At 38.6% G+C, this 15652-nt stretch overlaps 1 protein-coding gene across 3 annotated transcripts in view; it reads right to left on the reverse strand.

Annotated features, from left to right (window-relative positions):
• The window catches only part of KAT2B (lysine acetyltransferase 2B), a 62069-nt gene that overhangs the window by 23027 nt on the left and 23390 nt on the right, over positions 1 to 15652 (reverse strand). For all 3 annotated transcript variants that reach the window (XM_089532950.1, XM_089532949.1, XM_089532951.1), the window contains exons 4-8: positions 14901 to 14990; positions 12611 to 12792; positions 11623 to 11814; positions 5503 to 5609; positions 2571 to 2696 (exon numbers count right to left, since the gene is read on the reverse strand). In XM_089532950.1, the coding sequence (XP_089389076.1) occupies positions 2571 to 2696; positions 5503 to 5609; positions 11623 to 11814; positions 12611 to 12792; positions 14901 to 14990 (697 nt within the window). The remainder of the gene's footprint in view (positions 1 to 2570; positions 2697 to 5502; positions 5610 to 11622; positions 11815 to 12610; positions 12793 to 14900; positions 14991 to 15652) is intronic.

Consider the following 15652-nt stretch of genomic DNA (forward strand, 5'->3'; position numbering starts at 1 on the left):
TTCCACTATATATCACTGCCTCCATCAAAATCAGCTATCATGCCTCCCCTTTTCTACCTCCTGCAGAATTACTGGTAAATTTTCTACAGCAGATTTTTAGCACCAGGAGAACTGTACCAGAGGAAAGAAGTTGAAAATCAAGTCTGTTGACACTGGATACCAAACTGGAGGGTTGGATCATGGCCAAGATCTCCAAAGCCAACCTTTCTCCTCTATGACATCTAAAAAAACTAACAACACAGTCTGCAATTCTCAACTGTGGGGTGAATGGGAGCATCTTATGGCTCAGCTACTGAGATGGAAGATTTCTGTGGGCAAAAAAAAGGCTCCTTAATTCCATCCCACAACACTATTTTTCCACTGAAAATGCTTCTTCATTTCTCCCTTTTGCCCCCAACTGTGTGTCTCACTGCTGGAGAAATGAGATAGCAGTAAGGCTGTATTAAGAACAGAGAAGAGTGATTTCTCTTCTAACACATGAATCAGCTAGTCTGGCAGTTAAACTTTCATTGTGGAACATTTTGCACATATGGCACTGAACGCAACAGGGAGACAGCTTAGAATTTCAAGCCCAGGATAACTAAAAATAACCATCTTTGGACTTGCCTCATTAATTGCTATGGGTGATAATGACTGGAGAAACAAATATCCCAAAGGGAAGTAGGGAAAAAGCTTTGTCAAAGTTTACAAAGTAGCTTGAGTTTGGGCAATTGGATGAGAAGGTAACATGGGTCTGAGTATGAAAAAAGGAGGAAGAGACCCTTGTCTCAGCCTCTGTTTTCTCTTAAGGTGGTTTGGCATCTGAGGATGAAAATATATAGATTTTGTGGTATCATCAAGTATAGATGTCTAGTTTGGTTCAATGCTCACTTGAAACACATAGAACATATGCCAAACCACAATCAAACAAAGGAAAACTGCTTTCCTCAGTTTTGCCTCTATTATCACTTTAAATAATTTTTCACTACAGGTCTGATGAGCCACTAAAGCCCAGAGTAACTGATTTGCTTCCATCACTGCAGTTCTTATGACTTCTTGGTAGCACAGAATTCGAAACAGGTGTGAGATTGAATATAACCATCTGAGGCAGTCTGAACTGGTGATGAGAACACACTTCAGAGCCCAGAGGACTCTATAGCACACTTAAACCTCCTGCAGAGTTCTGCCATGCCATTATGGTCACTACTTTGGGCATATGGAGATGGTATTTGGAAGGAAGTCTTGCTGTTTCAGGGTAGCAGCCCACTGAAACTGCATTTCAAAGCATTTGTATGTTTTCTAGAAAGGAAGGGAACCTTGCATAGTGGGAAAACAAATTTATTCAGTGAAAGGTAGTGGGAGGAATGCTAATGGCTTTGGTCACTGGGACTGCACAATATCCACACCTGATCTAAACTTTTAAATACAAGTATTTATCAAATGGATGCCATTTTAAAGAACATAATATTAGCAGGTAATTTGGACAGCTTTTCCCCCAAGTTTTCCAAGGTTTTTTTTTAAAAAGAGTTTCTCAATATTTCAAGAGAAACCTTAGCAGCCACAAGCCATGCAAGAACAATAATGGGGTGGGGAGCATTAACTGAGGAACAGTGTGTAGGATCCAGCTTTAGCTGAACTAGGGACTTGATCACATGGGGCTTTTAAACTGCCATACAAGTTGGGTAATAGTGCCTTTGGCCATACCTATTGCACAATGCCGTCTCCTTCTCGTCGCTGCCTTGTCCTTGAAGTGTGATCCCAATAGCACTGATTTAGCTAGTCCTCAGGTGTGGTGAATTACTCCCATGGCAGTTTTGGGATTGTGCAATTATGTGGTGTCAGTGTCTCCTCCTCTTCCTTGCCCTTCCTCATTCCTGAACAGCCTTATTTGCTTTTTTTTTCCCTCCACCATCCCCCTTTTTTGTTTTTAAACCACATTCACACAACTCCTCAATCAGGTTAAAAAAAACACCACACAAACACAAGGCATGATGGGTAGGGCATAGGGCAGAAAGGTGGCTTGAGGATGAATGTGAAAGAGAGCATGAGGAGCTCACAACAGCCCAGTCACACCTATGGAGAGACATGTGGTAGGTAATGCTCCTAAATCGATATGTAGGTACAGTCGTTCCTCCATTTTCACGGAGGATCCATTCTGGACCCACCCCCACCCCGTGAAAACCGCCAATATTCAAGCCCCATTGGCTTGAATGGTGGTGGTCACACGCAGGTGTACACCCCATTTTGTCCCTCTCCATTTGCCACTCGCACATTAGTGAGGGACGCGGATCCCATGACTGCGAAAACAGAGGGGTGACTGTACTTCCCTTCATTACTGCAACAGCAGTGTGAATGGAAGCAGTATGATAAATTCCTAAGACACACTGGTATCAGTAGGATCCAATCCACTGACGAATGTTTGTATAGCATAACATGTTTCCAAACCATAACAAAGCAACATATTCATAGCAGCCCTACTCCTGTCTTCCATGCACTTCAATAAGGCTTGCTCAGCAAAAACTGGCTGTGGATTGAGATTGTGCTGACAAAAGTGCACAAGAATGGTAAAAATCCATTGCTCTTTACATTACCTAAGTTTGGGTCTAGACCAGAAGCAGCCTTGCAAGCAGGACTCATATTTCCCCCAGTGGATTGTTCCAGAGATGAGGGGCTTGCACTGTATGGAACAGACCTCACCACAGGAGGACGGCTAATAACTGTAAATACACAGAAAGGAAAGAATTAAAGCAAGCTGCAGTGCTGATTCAGTACATGAATTTACAACTTAAACAGTACTGAAGTGGGAAACACACACACAATTTCCCACTTCAGTACTGTTTAAGATATATATATATATATATATGAGAGATGCCTTCATCTTAACCATTTGCCTGATTAATCCAGTACAGGGCAACCCATGTCAAGTAAGATCTTAGACAAAAACATTCTTCCAGGATTCACAAATTTTTGACCAGGAAAATCTTTTGCTTTAAGCATGTGTTATTGCCACAAAAAAGGGCTGATTTAAGTAGAGCCACACCAATGATCCATTTAACTCAAGACTGTCTAATCTGATTGGCAACAGTAGTCAAGTGGCCTTGTGGCCAAAGCTGATCCATGCCAAATTCAATATGTTATAGGGAGCACTTAACCCCTTTGTTGAAACAGCTTCACTAGCTAACCATTTTACGTGGGGTATGTTTATATTTTGGTTTTTTTTAACTTTTGTATGTTTTTAATCTTAATTTTATATTGTTTTAACTAGGTTATTTTAATTGTTTTTTAAAATAGTTTTTTATCTTGTGAGCCACCTTGGGTCCCTTTTTGGGAGAAATGTGGCATAAAAATGAAATGAAATAAATTGTAAATGTCTAATTGAGCTAAACAGCATTGTGGCCTCAGAGGACTATTGGAACAGTTCTTAAATTTTGGATCAAATAGCTAGCCCTTAAAAATTACATTTTAGTGCAACCTGCACCAATCTGGTGTCATTTAGCTGTTTTGAGCTACAGCTTTTAGTGGGCAGTACTATAGCTTTCTCTACCCTCACAATATTAAGAATATTTTGCCAAGCACCCCTATTGAAAAAAAGCATCTCATTTTGATCAAACCTAAGCATAATCCAATTAGTCAACTGAATAAAAATTAGCAGGCTGTAGGCAAGTGAACCATAATAGTCAAACACATAATCTGTGAAAGAATAGTGTGCTTCAAGCACTTGGGGAGAAATGTTACATTCAATTTTAAGTTTCATTAAGCAATAATGTTACCAGATGCTTGCTAGTTTATCTAAATTCAGTCCTGTATAGTCTGTCAGGATGACAGCTGCACTTTGTAAATTCACTGGAATTTATTCTTTTGCTTCTACCCAAACATTGTATATATAAATCTAGTTACACATTCTTCCATTTGAGTGTTAATGAACAAGAACCAACATACTAACTAAAACATTTTTAACAAGAAAACAGCAACATAGAAAAATAATTGCTGAATGACCAGGATATATATAACATTTGGCTACACTTAGGAGATTGCATTTCTCTGTGGTGCAAAACTGTCCTGTTGTTTTTCCTGGTAAGACCAAACCTGATATGATGTTAATCCTTATGTAAGCAGAATAGATGGGAGGGGTTGGGGGGGAGGTATGTGAATCACAGCTGTAGGGTACAGAGCTGCCAGGTGAAAAATGGGACAAAAATCCTGCACCTTTAATAATTTTGCAGAAGAGGAATTTGCAGGTATTGCTTGTTACACAAGCTGAAATTCCCTCTTCCATGTAATCATTAAAGATACTGGGTCCCTTTCTTTTTTCTTTCTTTTTCACCTGACAACCCTAAAAAGGGTGACTTCAGCCTTCAGAATATAGGAATGGAGAGAGACTCGAGTTGTTGACCAAAAAATATTGCTTCTCAGAAGCTATTCTCTGGAATCAGGGTGACCATATGCCCTCCTTTTCTAAGACATGTCCTATATTTCAACATTCTGTCCAGATGGAATTCCAAAATGTTCTTTATTTTGAACATGACTAAAAAGCCCATTGAATGTCTGTTGTTCCCCTTCAAGAAATTTAACTACTTGACAGCCTCTTCTTGATGCAAATAGAATAGGCTGGATCCTTCTGAAGTTACAGTATTTTACCTTAGGAGCAGCAGCAGACTTTCCCTCAAAGCTCAAGGTGTTTGTTTCTCAGAAGGGAAAAGGAGAGCAAAAAACGGGCTGCCTTAGGACACAATGTACATGTTGAAAGTGTTTTTTCCCCTTTATTTCAACATGATGGGCAAATGAAAGGATTAATTTAAATGTAGGTTCAGTCAAGGGTTTGTTAGTAGTAAAGTACAATTTTGAGCATTTGTTTTGTTTAGAGTTCTAGATTGCAAGCCAAAGAGACATTTTAATGAAGATAAGTTCATCAGAAAAATTCAGTTGAGTATATAATAAAACATAGTATATGAAACATAAAGATAAAGGTATCCTCTTGAAATGAATATCTAGCTGTAACAGCTTTAAATAAACCATATGAAATGAATGTACACCTATATTAGTGTTTTTAGCTTTTATTTTCTAATGTATCGTATATTTTTATTGAATGTCCTACATTTTGAAGTGCCTTATCCTCCTTTGTGGTTATAATATCTGGCCACCCTGTCTAGATTCAAAGATAAGTTCTCGCTGACACAATAGAGACTTCCCTTAAAATGCAGTGATTTTAGAGAACTGGCGTTTGTGAAACTATAGAAGAATAGAAGAGGCCAGAAGCCACGCCAAAGCCATGCTCCAGTGGCCTCTTAAGATACATGTGTCATTTAAACAGCATACCTCCAAAGTGACCCGATGCAGCTTTATTTTGGCCTTTCTGTTCGGTCCCTATCTCTCCATCTACTTTCCACACAGTCCAACACTTCCTGGAATCCTGTCCTTCTGCTACTCACATAACAAACCACATACACACTCTGAATGCACTCATGCAGTTAACATCAAATATACACTGGTCTTCATCCTGCCATGCCTTAAATGTACATTTACCTGTCTGGATGCCTAGTTGGGCACTTTGAGAAGATGATGCTATGAAATCTGGATCCCAAATGGGAGAACCTTGACTATAGACCTCTTCCTCCAGCATGGATAAAAACCTGAACGTACAAAGTGAGGAGGGAATATTAACTTACAGAATTTATTCTACCAAGATAAACATGACTTGTCCCATTACATGATCTCTTCAGTCAGATATCGGAAACAGAGACAAATTCACCCATTTAACCAAAAACAATTGAGGGGGAAAAACTGAGATACAGGAATCTGTCTTGGACATCATCATATTGTTCCATCTAATTCAATAATGCCTGCACTGACTGGCAGCAACTCTGCACTGTTTCATTAGAACAATATTATTATTTCCAGCAGCTGTAATTCTTAGCTCTACCTGGAAATGCTGGAGATTGAATTTAGGCTTTTCTACATTTAAAGCATATGCTCTGGCACTAAGATTAAATAAAGCATTGATATGACATAGTCCATACTATTATTATCATATTCAGTAAGATGTTTTAATGCACTTCTTAAATGTATAGCAACATTTCTAGAATCAGTCTTTCTTATAAGTATTATTTGCTTTTACAAACCCTATCTTTGGCCCCATACAGACAGGCTAAAATAAAGCTGCCTCGGGTCACTTTGGAGGTATGCTGTTTAAATGAGGACTGGAGCGTGGCTTCTGGACTCTTAGGACGCATGCATCATTTAAACAGCATACCTCCAAAGTGACCGAAGCAGCTTTATTTTGGCCTGTCTGTATGGGCCCTTTGTTTTTTTTCTCTCTCTCCCTTCTAGAGAAACAAATTTAGAAGCTCAAACATTAGTTCCAGCACATTTTCTAGTATCTAGACAAGTTCTCTGTTACAACAGAAATAATTAATAATAATAATAATAATAATAACACCAAATTAATGAGCATTCTACACTAGAAGTGGCAGGCCAAGGTCATTAGACAATAACTACATACAATATACAAGTAACAAAGCCTTTCTGAGCAACAGTGCACTTTTACACTGCAATCCCTCTCTGACCCCTTAAAAGAACAAATTTCAGTCAGCCTCCAAGCAAACAAGATCAGGATCATCTTTTTCCTTAAAGTTCTTCCCAAGTATTAAGATTGCTGGGGAAAGCTCTTCCCTTCCACAACTATTTGAGCCTTGTTTGGAACATGAGAGAGGGCTTTTCTGGAGATTACTTCCAGGATGCATCTACACTGTAGAAATAATGCAGTTTGACATTTTTTTAAGTGCTGTAGCTCTGTCCTATGGAATCCTGGGATTTGTAATTTTGTGAGGCACCAAGACTCTTTGGCAGAGAAGGCTCAAGAGCTTTTAAAACTACAAATCCCAGGATTCCATAGGACAGAGCTACAGCACTTAAAGTAGTGTCAAACTGCATTATTTCTACAGTGTAGATGCACCTCTATGCAAGGGAGGTTCCCCTCTGTTGTTTTACTGAAAGGCAAAGACAGCATTTTATTATTGCAGGCCTCTGGCTCCTAATGGGTCAGTTATTTTTTTATTATTATTGATTCAAATCACAATTCACATAAATTTGATTTTATGCTTGAACTGTCTTTCTTTTTATTTGAACTTTGCTGTGGTTAGCTGCCTTGTCATTTTTGGCAGAAAAGCATGTCACTATATGAATAAACAGATTATTTCAAAATTTAGGCATTCCTAGAAGTCAATGTAAGCATCACTGGAAACAGACCTGAGGGATGTTAATGTAAGTAAAAAATGAATAACAAAGACTTTCTTTCAGTAAAATAATGCTCATAATATTTGCAACCTAAAATTGAATGAGTCAAACAAACAAACAAAACAATATCCCCATACAACACTGATGTTAACAGATACTGGAAAGTCTTTACTATTGACCTGGCAACACAACATTTTCTTTATCGCTAAAAAAACCTACCCAAACACTGCAAACATATTTATACACATATTACAGATCATATCAGGCAATGGATCACATTTAGAGCACCAGAATTATGGAGCTTCCTCTGAAATGGTGAAAAATTTACCAAGCTGAACAAGTCATAAAAGGAACAATAATGTAATATACCCTCAGTCTTTTTTAAAAAAGAAGACATGATTACTTAATTCTCTCTTTAGTGGTCTATTGGGAACTCTGATTTGAAAAATAATAACCCACTCAGAATTCTAAATGGCAGTTTCACCATCACATCCAGCTTTGGTAAACAGGAAGTTTTAATAAACTGGAAATCATTACAAAAAGAAAACTGTCACTCACAGTGATAAATAATATTAAAGTCATTTGAGATTTCATTCCAACTTTGCCCATACTGTTGGCTTATATAAGCCTTCTTTTTGGAGAAAGCTGATGGCAAAGAGATTGCGGTCTGATCTGCACTTCAGAAACAGCGCAGTTTGACTTTAACTGCCATGGCTCAATGCTATGAAACTGAGATTTATATTTTTGTGAGATATTTAGCCTTCTCTCTCAGATAGCTCTTATGTCACAACAAACTACAAATCCCAGGATTCCACAGCATTGAACCATGGCAGTTAAAAAGGTCCCAAACTGCATTAATTCTGCAATGCATATTAGACTCGTGTTTCCTGATTAAAACGCCAATGCAGCTGAATTTGCAATCTCCCCTCCCCCTACACACACACACACACACACTAGGTGACACCAAACACAGTGACACCATTGGATTTCATGAATCTTTTCCTTGGTGCAAAGTGAGTACTTTAAAGATCAATGCCCCACTATACACCTACCTAGCTTAAAACACCACCACAACATTTTCCTTCTGATTGATTTGTAGTACAGTGGGCCCTTGTTATATGCTGGGGTTTGGTTCCAAGATCCCCCATGTATAACAAAATCTGTGTATGCTCAAGTCCCATTAAATATAATGACATAGCAAAATGGTATCCCTTATAAAAAATGGAAAATCAAGGTTTGATATTTGAAATTTATACATTTTTTGAACATTTTCAAACCATGTATGCTTGAATCCGTGTATTAAAAATCCGTGTATAAGAAGGGCCGCTCCCAATTTATGGAATGGCCTGCCGGATGAGATCCATCAAATTACCAATCTAGAGAGCTTTTAAAAAGCCATTAAGACGGATCTCTTCCGGCAAGCCTTCCCGGAATAAAAATGCTCGGCCACAAATAAGACTTCCCATCCAGCGAACTCTGCCTATGATGATTTTTATTTAGCTTAGTCGGTTTTAATATGTAGTTTTTAATCTTACATTGTTTAATCTTGTTTTAAGGGGGGGTGTTATGTATATATGGATGTATTTTAACCTGTTGTACGCCGCTTTGATTGCCTGGCAAAAAGCAGGATAGAAATAAAAAAATTATTTTATTTATTATTATTTATGCTTAAATATTTGTTATTTTCTTTACTATGCACAGGTTCACGTAAACTCTATATATGCACTTGCTTCCCCCAACCTTTGCTGAAAGATGGAAGGATTGAGGGTGTCTACATTGGCAATCTCACTGTGACAGAAATAAATAGCTTTTGTTACGTATTACTGTCAGCTCAAGAAAAGGAACAAACAGAATACGTGCAGATTCTGAAAGTGGAAGACACGCTTCCATTAGGAAAAACTTAACAGCCATCTTACCAGCCCTGACAGAAGGGCAGTGTAGCCAATGCTGTAACTCAAATAATATCTCAGTAAACTAATTAATAATCTAAATCAGGAATAGACCATATATACCCCATCCATTTTACAGCCCTAGCCCAGCCAACATTGGTTTCATGCTACTGTGCATTAGTGGCAGGGGCAAAATAGCCACATATTTCTTTAAAAACAAGACACACATTCTCCACATGCCTTCTTATTAAAGAAAAATGTGGCTTGTTTGGTGCTACCTAAAATGATGACTTGCCACCAAAATTCAGTACTGTGACAGCAATGGTCTAAAATAACCCTTTCTCCCCAGGAAGTTGCTGGGAAGATGAAAGTGTGTGCTCACTTCTCTCAGTGCAATAAATGGGAATTAAATCATAACTAACTGTAACTGGGTGGGTTGATTCCATAGTGCACTCCCATATCTTCTGAAAGCAGCAAGTTGAGGTGGATAGCCACTGACATCTACTGTATCTTATTTATTATTTGAAGATCTGTGTTTGAATATGCAGATGCCTGTGACATTTGAACATTTAGCAAGTCACATCGCCATTTCACCAACATCTCTTATGTTTGGCTGCTGACCAATTTGTTCTCTGCTAATCTAGTAGGGTGTGTGTCTGTGTGTTGTGCAGGTGGGGGAATTATATCCCTTTTATTTGACTTATGTGTCTGCATGCAAGTGTTTGCTGTTGCTCTTGTTGCTGTGTGCCTTCACCTTGCTTCCGACTTAATGGCAACCCTAAGGCAAACCTGTCAGGGGATTTTCTTGGGAAGTTTGTTCCGATGGCATTTGCCATTGCCATCCATGAATACATTATAACCATTATAGAACAATGATTATGTAAAATGACATTTTCTTGGCTCTACTATCAAGGCACACTGAAAGCCATGCAACTACAAGCAGCTTAATGTACACTGCTACTCAGATATGAACGAATTGCTATGAAAAGGGGAAGATAGTAACTTTATGTCCATTAGCAAAACTGTCTTCAGAAGGGAAACAGCAAATAACTTAAATCACCAGTTTACAAGAAATCTACCTTTAAACATACTATGCAGGCATATAAGCCAATATAATATGAAATATATTCATAAGCATTGTAATATGGCAGTATAAGTATTGTCTTTGGGGGGGGGGGGGTATATATTAAAATAGATAAGAAAATATATACTTGGTGTCATTCTATTAAGTGATGTTAAAAGTCTAAGTTCATTTCCTAAAAAGCTAAATCTAATTTTAGCTCAATCATATCCCATTCATTTCAGTGGGTCTATTCTAGGCTACGAGATGTGTTCAGCTAGTGAATTTGGGATCACATTGTTGGTCTTTGTACATGAATCATTTAAGTAAGTCTAGGCTACTAGATGTGTTCAGCTAGTGAATTTGGGATCACGTTGTTTGTCTTTGTACATGAATCACTTTAAGTAAGTCAAGGCATAAGGCATTAAACTTGACTTGTAGCGTTCATCAGTTTTAACATCAAGTCAACTCCAGAATCCTCTGGCTTAAAACCTAAATGTTTCATGAATGGAAAGACTTTTTATTGGTAAAAGGCCCCCTACTCTGAGCAGTACTTTCTTTCTAAGGGTAAAATTCTTCCATAAGTGGAAGCTGGATCTATTTACAGAGCAAAACTTTGGGATCCATGGCAGTGTCCACCACCATTAAGTGTGATATGAAACACTTAACATGTTGGCTTGATTAAACTTCTGTTAACACAGGGCCAAAATACACTGCAGAAATAATCCAGTTTGAGACCGCTTTAACTGCCCTGGTTCAGTGTGAGGGAATCCTGGAAATTGTAGTTTAGTGTAGCACCAGAGCTTTCTGGTAGAGAAGGCTAAATGTCTCACAAAACTACAGTTCCCAGAATTCGCTAGCATTGAGCCAGGGCAGTTAAAGCAATCTCAAACTGGATTATTTCCACAATGTCTTTTGGCCCTTAATCATACTTAATCCAGCCTCAGTCATACTTAAAAATATGAGTCTATGTCCCTTTCAAGTCTCCTGTCAATTTAGGTGACCCCAAGAATTTCATAGGGTATTCTTAGGCAAGGAAGTAGTTTTGCCAGTTCCTTCTTCTAAAACACAGCCCACAGCACGTAGTGTTCACTGGTAGTCTTCCATCTAAGTACACATCAGGACTGTCCCTGCTTAGCTTCTAAGATCAGCCAGGAATCTGGTGCCTTTAGGGTATATAGTATGCCTTTCAAAATCAATAGTAAAACTTAAGATTTCAGTTTATTTGTATCTCACGTTTCTTCCTATGCAAACAAAGTGGCAAATAATGTTGCTGGAATGTATTTTTCTGAAAGATAAAGCTGAATAATTCTGATATACTCCTCTAGAGAGGTAGAAGTTAACAGGGAATCACTTTGCTCCCTTTTTTGGCAATCTGTAAAACTGGCAGTGACTGTAATCAAAGAAAAAGACACAGATTTCAGGTTAATTATAAAGTCTACAAGTGAAGAAAAGAATTACTTTGGGAAATGTGTGAGAATTAACGTTCGTTTCTCAGGAGGAAGTTTGTCTTTTTCCTGCCTTGCATGTTCTAGAAGTTGACGTCTCATGACGGTAAACACTGAACGCAGCAGTGTCCTCCCAAAAACCTGTGTGGTTTCATATCGAGGTAGACTATCACAAAACTGGGGAACATTACAGTAGCAAAGCCACCTGCAGGAGAAAGATTAATACGTCAGCCCAGCGAACTGATCCATAAATTAAGTATCTCATTCAAAAATCTTCTAACTACTCACTTAATAGCTCCTCGTTTTACAGAATAAATTTTTGCACGATCTAACCATCAGTTTGTTTAATGAACCTCCTAAATGTTTAATCCATGTCTTGCAAACAACCCAAATAGGGAGCACAAATAAATTCTGTACATGTATTTTGAAAAGACTGTTTAACAAAGGGGCTCGGCAGACTGTCCCGAAGGGGCAGCGGGACGCCACCCCTTTCCTAGCTGGATCAGGGCCGCAGCAACCTCACGCCGTGGCCCCGATCTGGTCTTTCGAGGGCACAAAAAGAAGCCACAAAAAGCGGCTCCTTTTTGCACCCCCGAAAGGGCACCATAATAATGATAGTAGTAGTAGTAGTAGTAGTAGTAGTAGTATAATATTTATACCCCACCTCTCTATTAAGATCAAGGTGGCTAACAACATTAAAACATTAAAATACAATAAAATATAATGTCCCAGAAACAATGCTGTATGGATGCAGCGCCGGAGGAGCGTCATGACACTGCACGCTGTGTGAAGCAGCGCTCGGTGTCATGGTGCCCTGGAGTCAGAATCAGGGCATGCGTCATCTGGACACGATACCTCGACTAGGGCCAAAGACTCCCAGATTGGATTCTGAGTGGGACCTCTGCAGCTATAAAGCTTAACAGCAATTTGAGCCAGACAATGTGCCATGAAGATCCTTATCCTTTAAGATCAAAGTGAAAACCCGAAACAATTATTATTACCTTGTGTAGTTCACTTTATATCCAGCAATGTCATCATTAGGTGACCTTTGTCTTCGCTGAGAAGGTGTCTCCAGGTGCCAGTAGTTGATGCGATTTAGAAACATTTTAGCCAGTTCTATTATTGTTTGTCTCTCTTTTGATGGAAGGTGACTAAATTTGTATTGCACAAAATTATTAACTCCCTTTTAAAAGAATAAAAAAAATAAGGCTAGTTAATTAAGATAACCAACAAGCCAATATGATGCCTTGGTTGTGAAGAAATTAAGCTCTTAATGCATATTTTCTGTTTACAGTGGGCCCTCCACATTTACTGAGCTTAGGGACACAGAACCCCCATGAAAAAACCAGAAATTAAAAAAAAACTACTCTTTTTTTTATCTGAGAGAACACCTTTCTAAGAATCTCTAGGTCCTCCATCGCAATTCTATGGCCAACAATTTAAAGATGTTTACCACAGAATTGCACTGGAGGACCTACAAATGCCAAGAGAAGTGCTGTCTCTAGGAATCTTTAGGTCCTCCAGTGTGACTCTATAGTCAATTTCTGGCAGAGCTTCATTGGAGGAACCAGAGATTCCTAGACAGAACATATTAATTAAATCTGTGAATAATCAAAGTTGCAATAGGTCAAAGCTACAAATGTGGAAAGCCAACTGTAAAAAATCTGTTTTCTCTCCAGTGATTAGGTAAGATTTAATTCACACATCATCTTTGTGACATGACCACTACTAGAGAATCCAACTACATGACTGTTTCTTAGAAATTATGTCAGCATGGGTCAAGACAAACCAAAGACACCTCATATATAGTGTGCCTACATGCATACATACATACATAGTTTGGTTAAAAAACATGACATTGGCTGTCACAGATCTTTTTATTGACACCCTAAATCTAAATTTGAATTTTAGACTCATGACATTTAGCTTTGGCTTTCTTGGAGGGAATAAATTAGAAACCAAATACCAAGTTGGATTTTCAGACAGCCGGAGCTTGGAAAAACTACTTTTCTGGACTGAAACTGTCAGTGTCCTCCAGTCAACATGGTCCCTTTCCAAGATTTGTAGATAGTGGTGCTCAGTTGTGTGTTTCAAATATTCTTAAAATTATTTCTAAAAATTATAGGCTGAAGCCACACTCTTCATCTCATATTGGGGTTCAGAAGACATATGCAGCTGCTTCTCTTGTGCACAAAATTTTAAGCTTCCTCCTTCCAAACATCACCCAAATCCCACACATTAAAAATAACTCACCAAGAGATGAGGGCACAGTCAAAGCAGCATATCTGACCCCTTGTTACCCTGCATAAATATGTGAAGGTTGGGGGGGGGGGGGGTTGGGTCCCAGGCAGTGACCACTGTCTTGAGGCTCATATATCCACCAGGCAACCACTGCCAGACACATCTTAATGAATGCTCATCCATCATAATCAATACCAAGAAAGCATTATTATTGCTTGACTAACGTCAATCAAAATTACTTGACACCAGTCTAGTCTATCACTAGGGTGGGAAATGTGTGGCTTTCGATATGTTACTGAACTGCAACTCTCATCAGCCCCACTATTGGCCATGATGGCTGAGGATGATGGAATTTGTATTCCAGCATCTGGAAGTCCAACTTTTCCACTTCCATATCTATCAATTGGGTCTTGGTTTCACTCTAAAAGTCATGAAGAACCTACTCAAAATTAAATAGCTTTGTATTTCACAACAGACATTGTTCCTTTAAAAAAATAGGCATTGTTGTAGTCCCAAGCCAAGAAGACAATTCATATACTTCAACAATTGCTAACATATATCCAGATAGCTAATTATTATAGTTACCTTCCTCAATCAGGATCTTGTTTGCTAAAGATATCAGCTACCTACCTAGGATCTTGTAGTGATACAAATTGCTATCATCTACCGGCTTCCTTTTAAACTTCCTCTTTTGTATTGCTAATGGTGGATTTTCCAATTTACAAGGTGCTTTTTCCATCCAATTTCCAGGGGCACTGAACTAAAGAACAAAGGCCTCTCTGCAGATATGTACAAAAGAATACATTAAAAAAGAGTGCTCCTTAAACTAAATATAATCATTACACATTCAGATGAAAGTGCAAACTGCATTTTGAAATACATGCAATTGATTTTAAATGGCTGGCAGCATTTTTAAAAAGAATAAAACTATCCTAATGTGAATATTCAGTTTTCCATTTGGTCAACATTAGTCAGAGGTCTCAAAATCTTTTTTCCCCCTAGATAAAAGGAGAAACATGCTATTAGAAGACATTTGAGAAGATATTTTACCTGTTCAATGCTAGGCTTCTCAAATGGAGGACTTTCCAAAGATCCTTCTACAACAGGCTTCCCCATCTGTAATATACACTTCCTCAAAAGCTGTTGAAAAGAGTTTTTTTAAAAAGATAAATTATTTTAATTGTAAAGAGTGATAAACAAATAAATCAATATGTTTATGTCATTTTTATCTCAATCTTTCTTCAAGAAGGCGGGGCCGAAAACTCATACACTCCTCTTTTATCTTCACTATTGTTGTTGTTAACTGCCTCAAGTTGGCCTCAAGTCATGGCGACCTCCAAGCCCCCCCCCCCTCCTCATCCTTCACTGCTCTGGTCAAGTCCTGCAGATTCAGGCTTCTGATCTCCCTGACTGAGTCTATCGACCTGGCATGCAGTCTTCCTCTCTTTCTGCTACCCTCCACCTTTCCTAGTATTATTGTATTTTCCAATAAGTCATGCCTTCTCATGATGTGGAAGCATGAAAGCCTCAATTTGATCATCCTGGCTTCCAAGGAGATTTCAGGCCTGACCTGTTCAAGGACCCATTTGTTTGTCCTTTTGGCTATCCACAGTACTGTATTCTCAGCACCCTTCTCCAGCACCACATCTCAAATGCGTTGATTTTCTTCTTATTCACTGTTTTCGCTATCCAGCTCTCACATACATACATGGTGATAGGGAATATGACGGCTTGTATAAGTGTAACTTTAGAGCTTGGTTGTAATTCTTTGCTCTTTAGGATGTTGTCTAGTTCTTTCATAG

Source organism: Sceloporus occidentalis, unplaced genomic scaffold, assembly GCF_023333645.1.
Source record: "Sceloporus occidentalis isolate IW3139 unplaced genomic scaffold, rSceOcc1.0.p SCAF_7, whole genome shotgun sequence".
Lineage (NCBI taxonomy): Eukaryota > Metazoa > Chordata > Lepidosauria > Squamata > Phrynosomatidae > Sceloporus > Sceloporus occidentalis.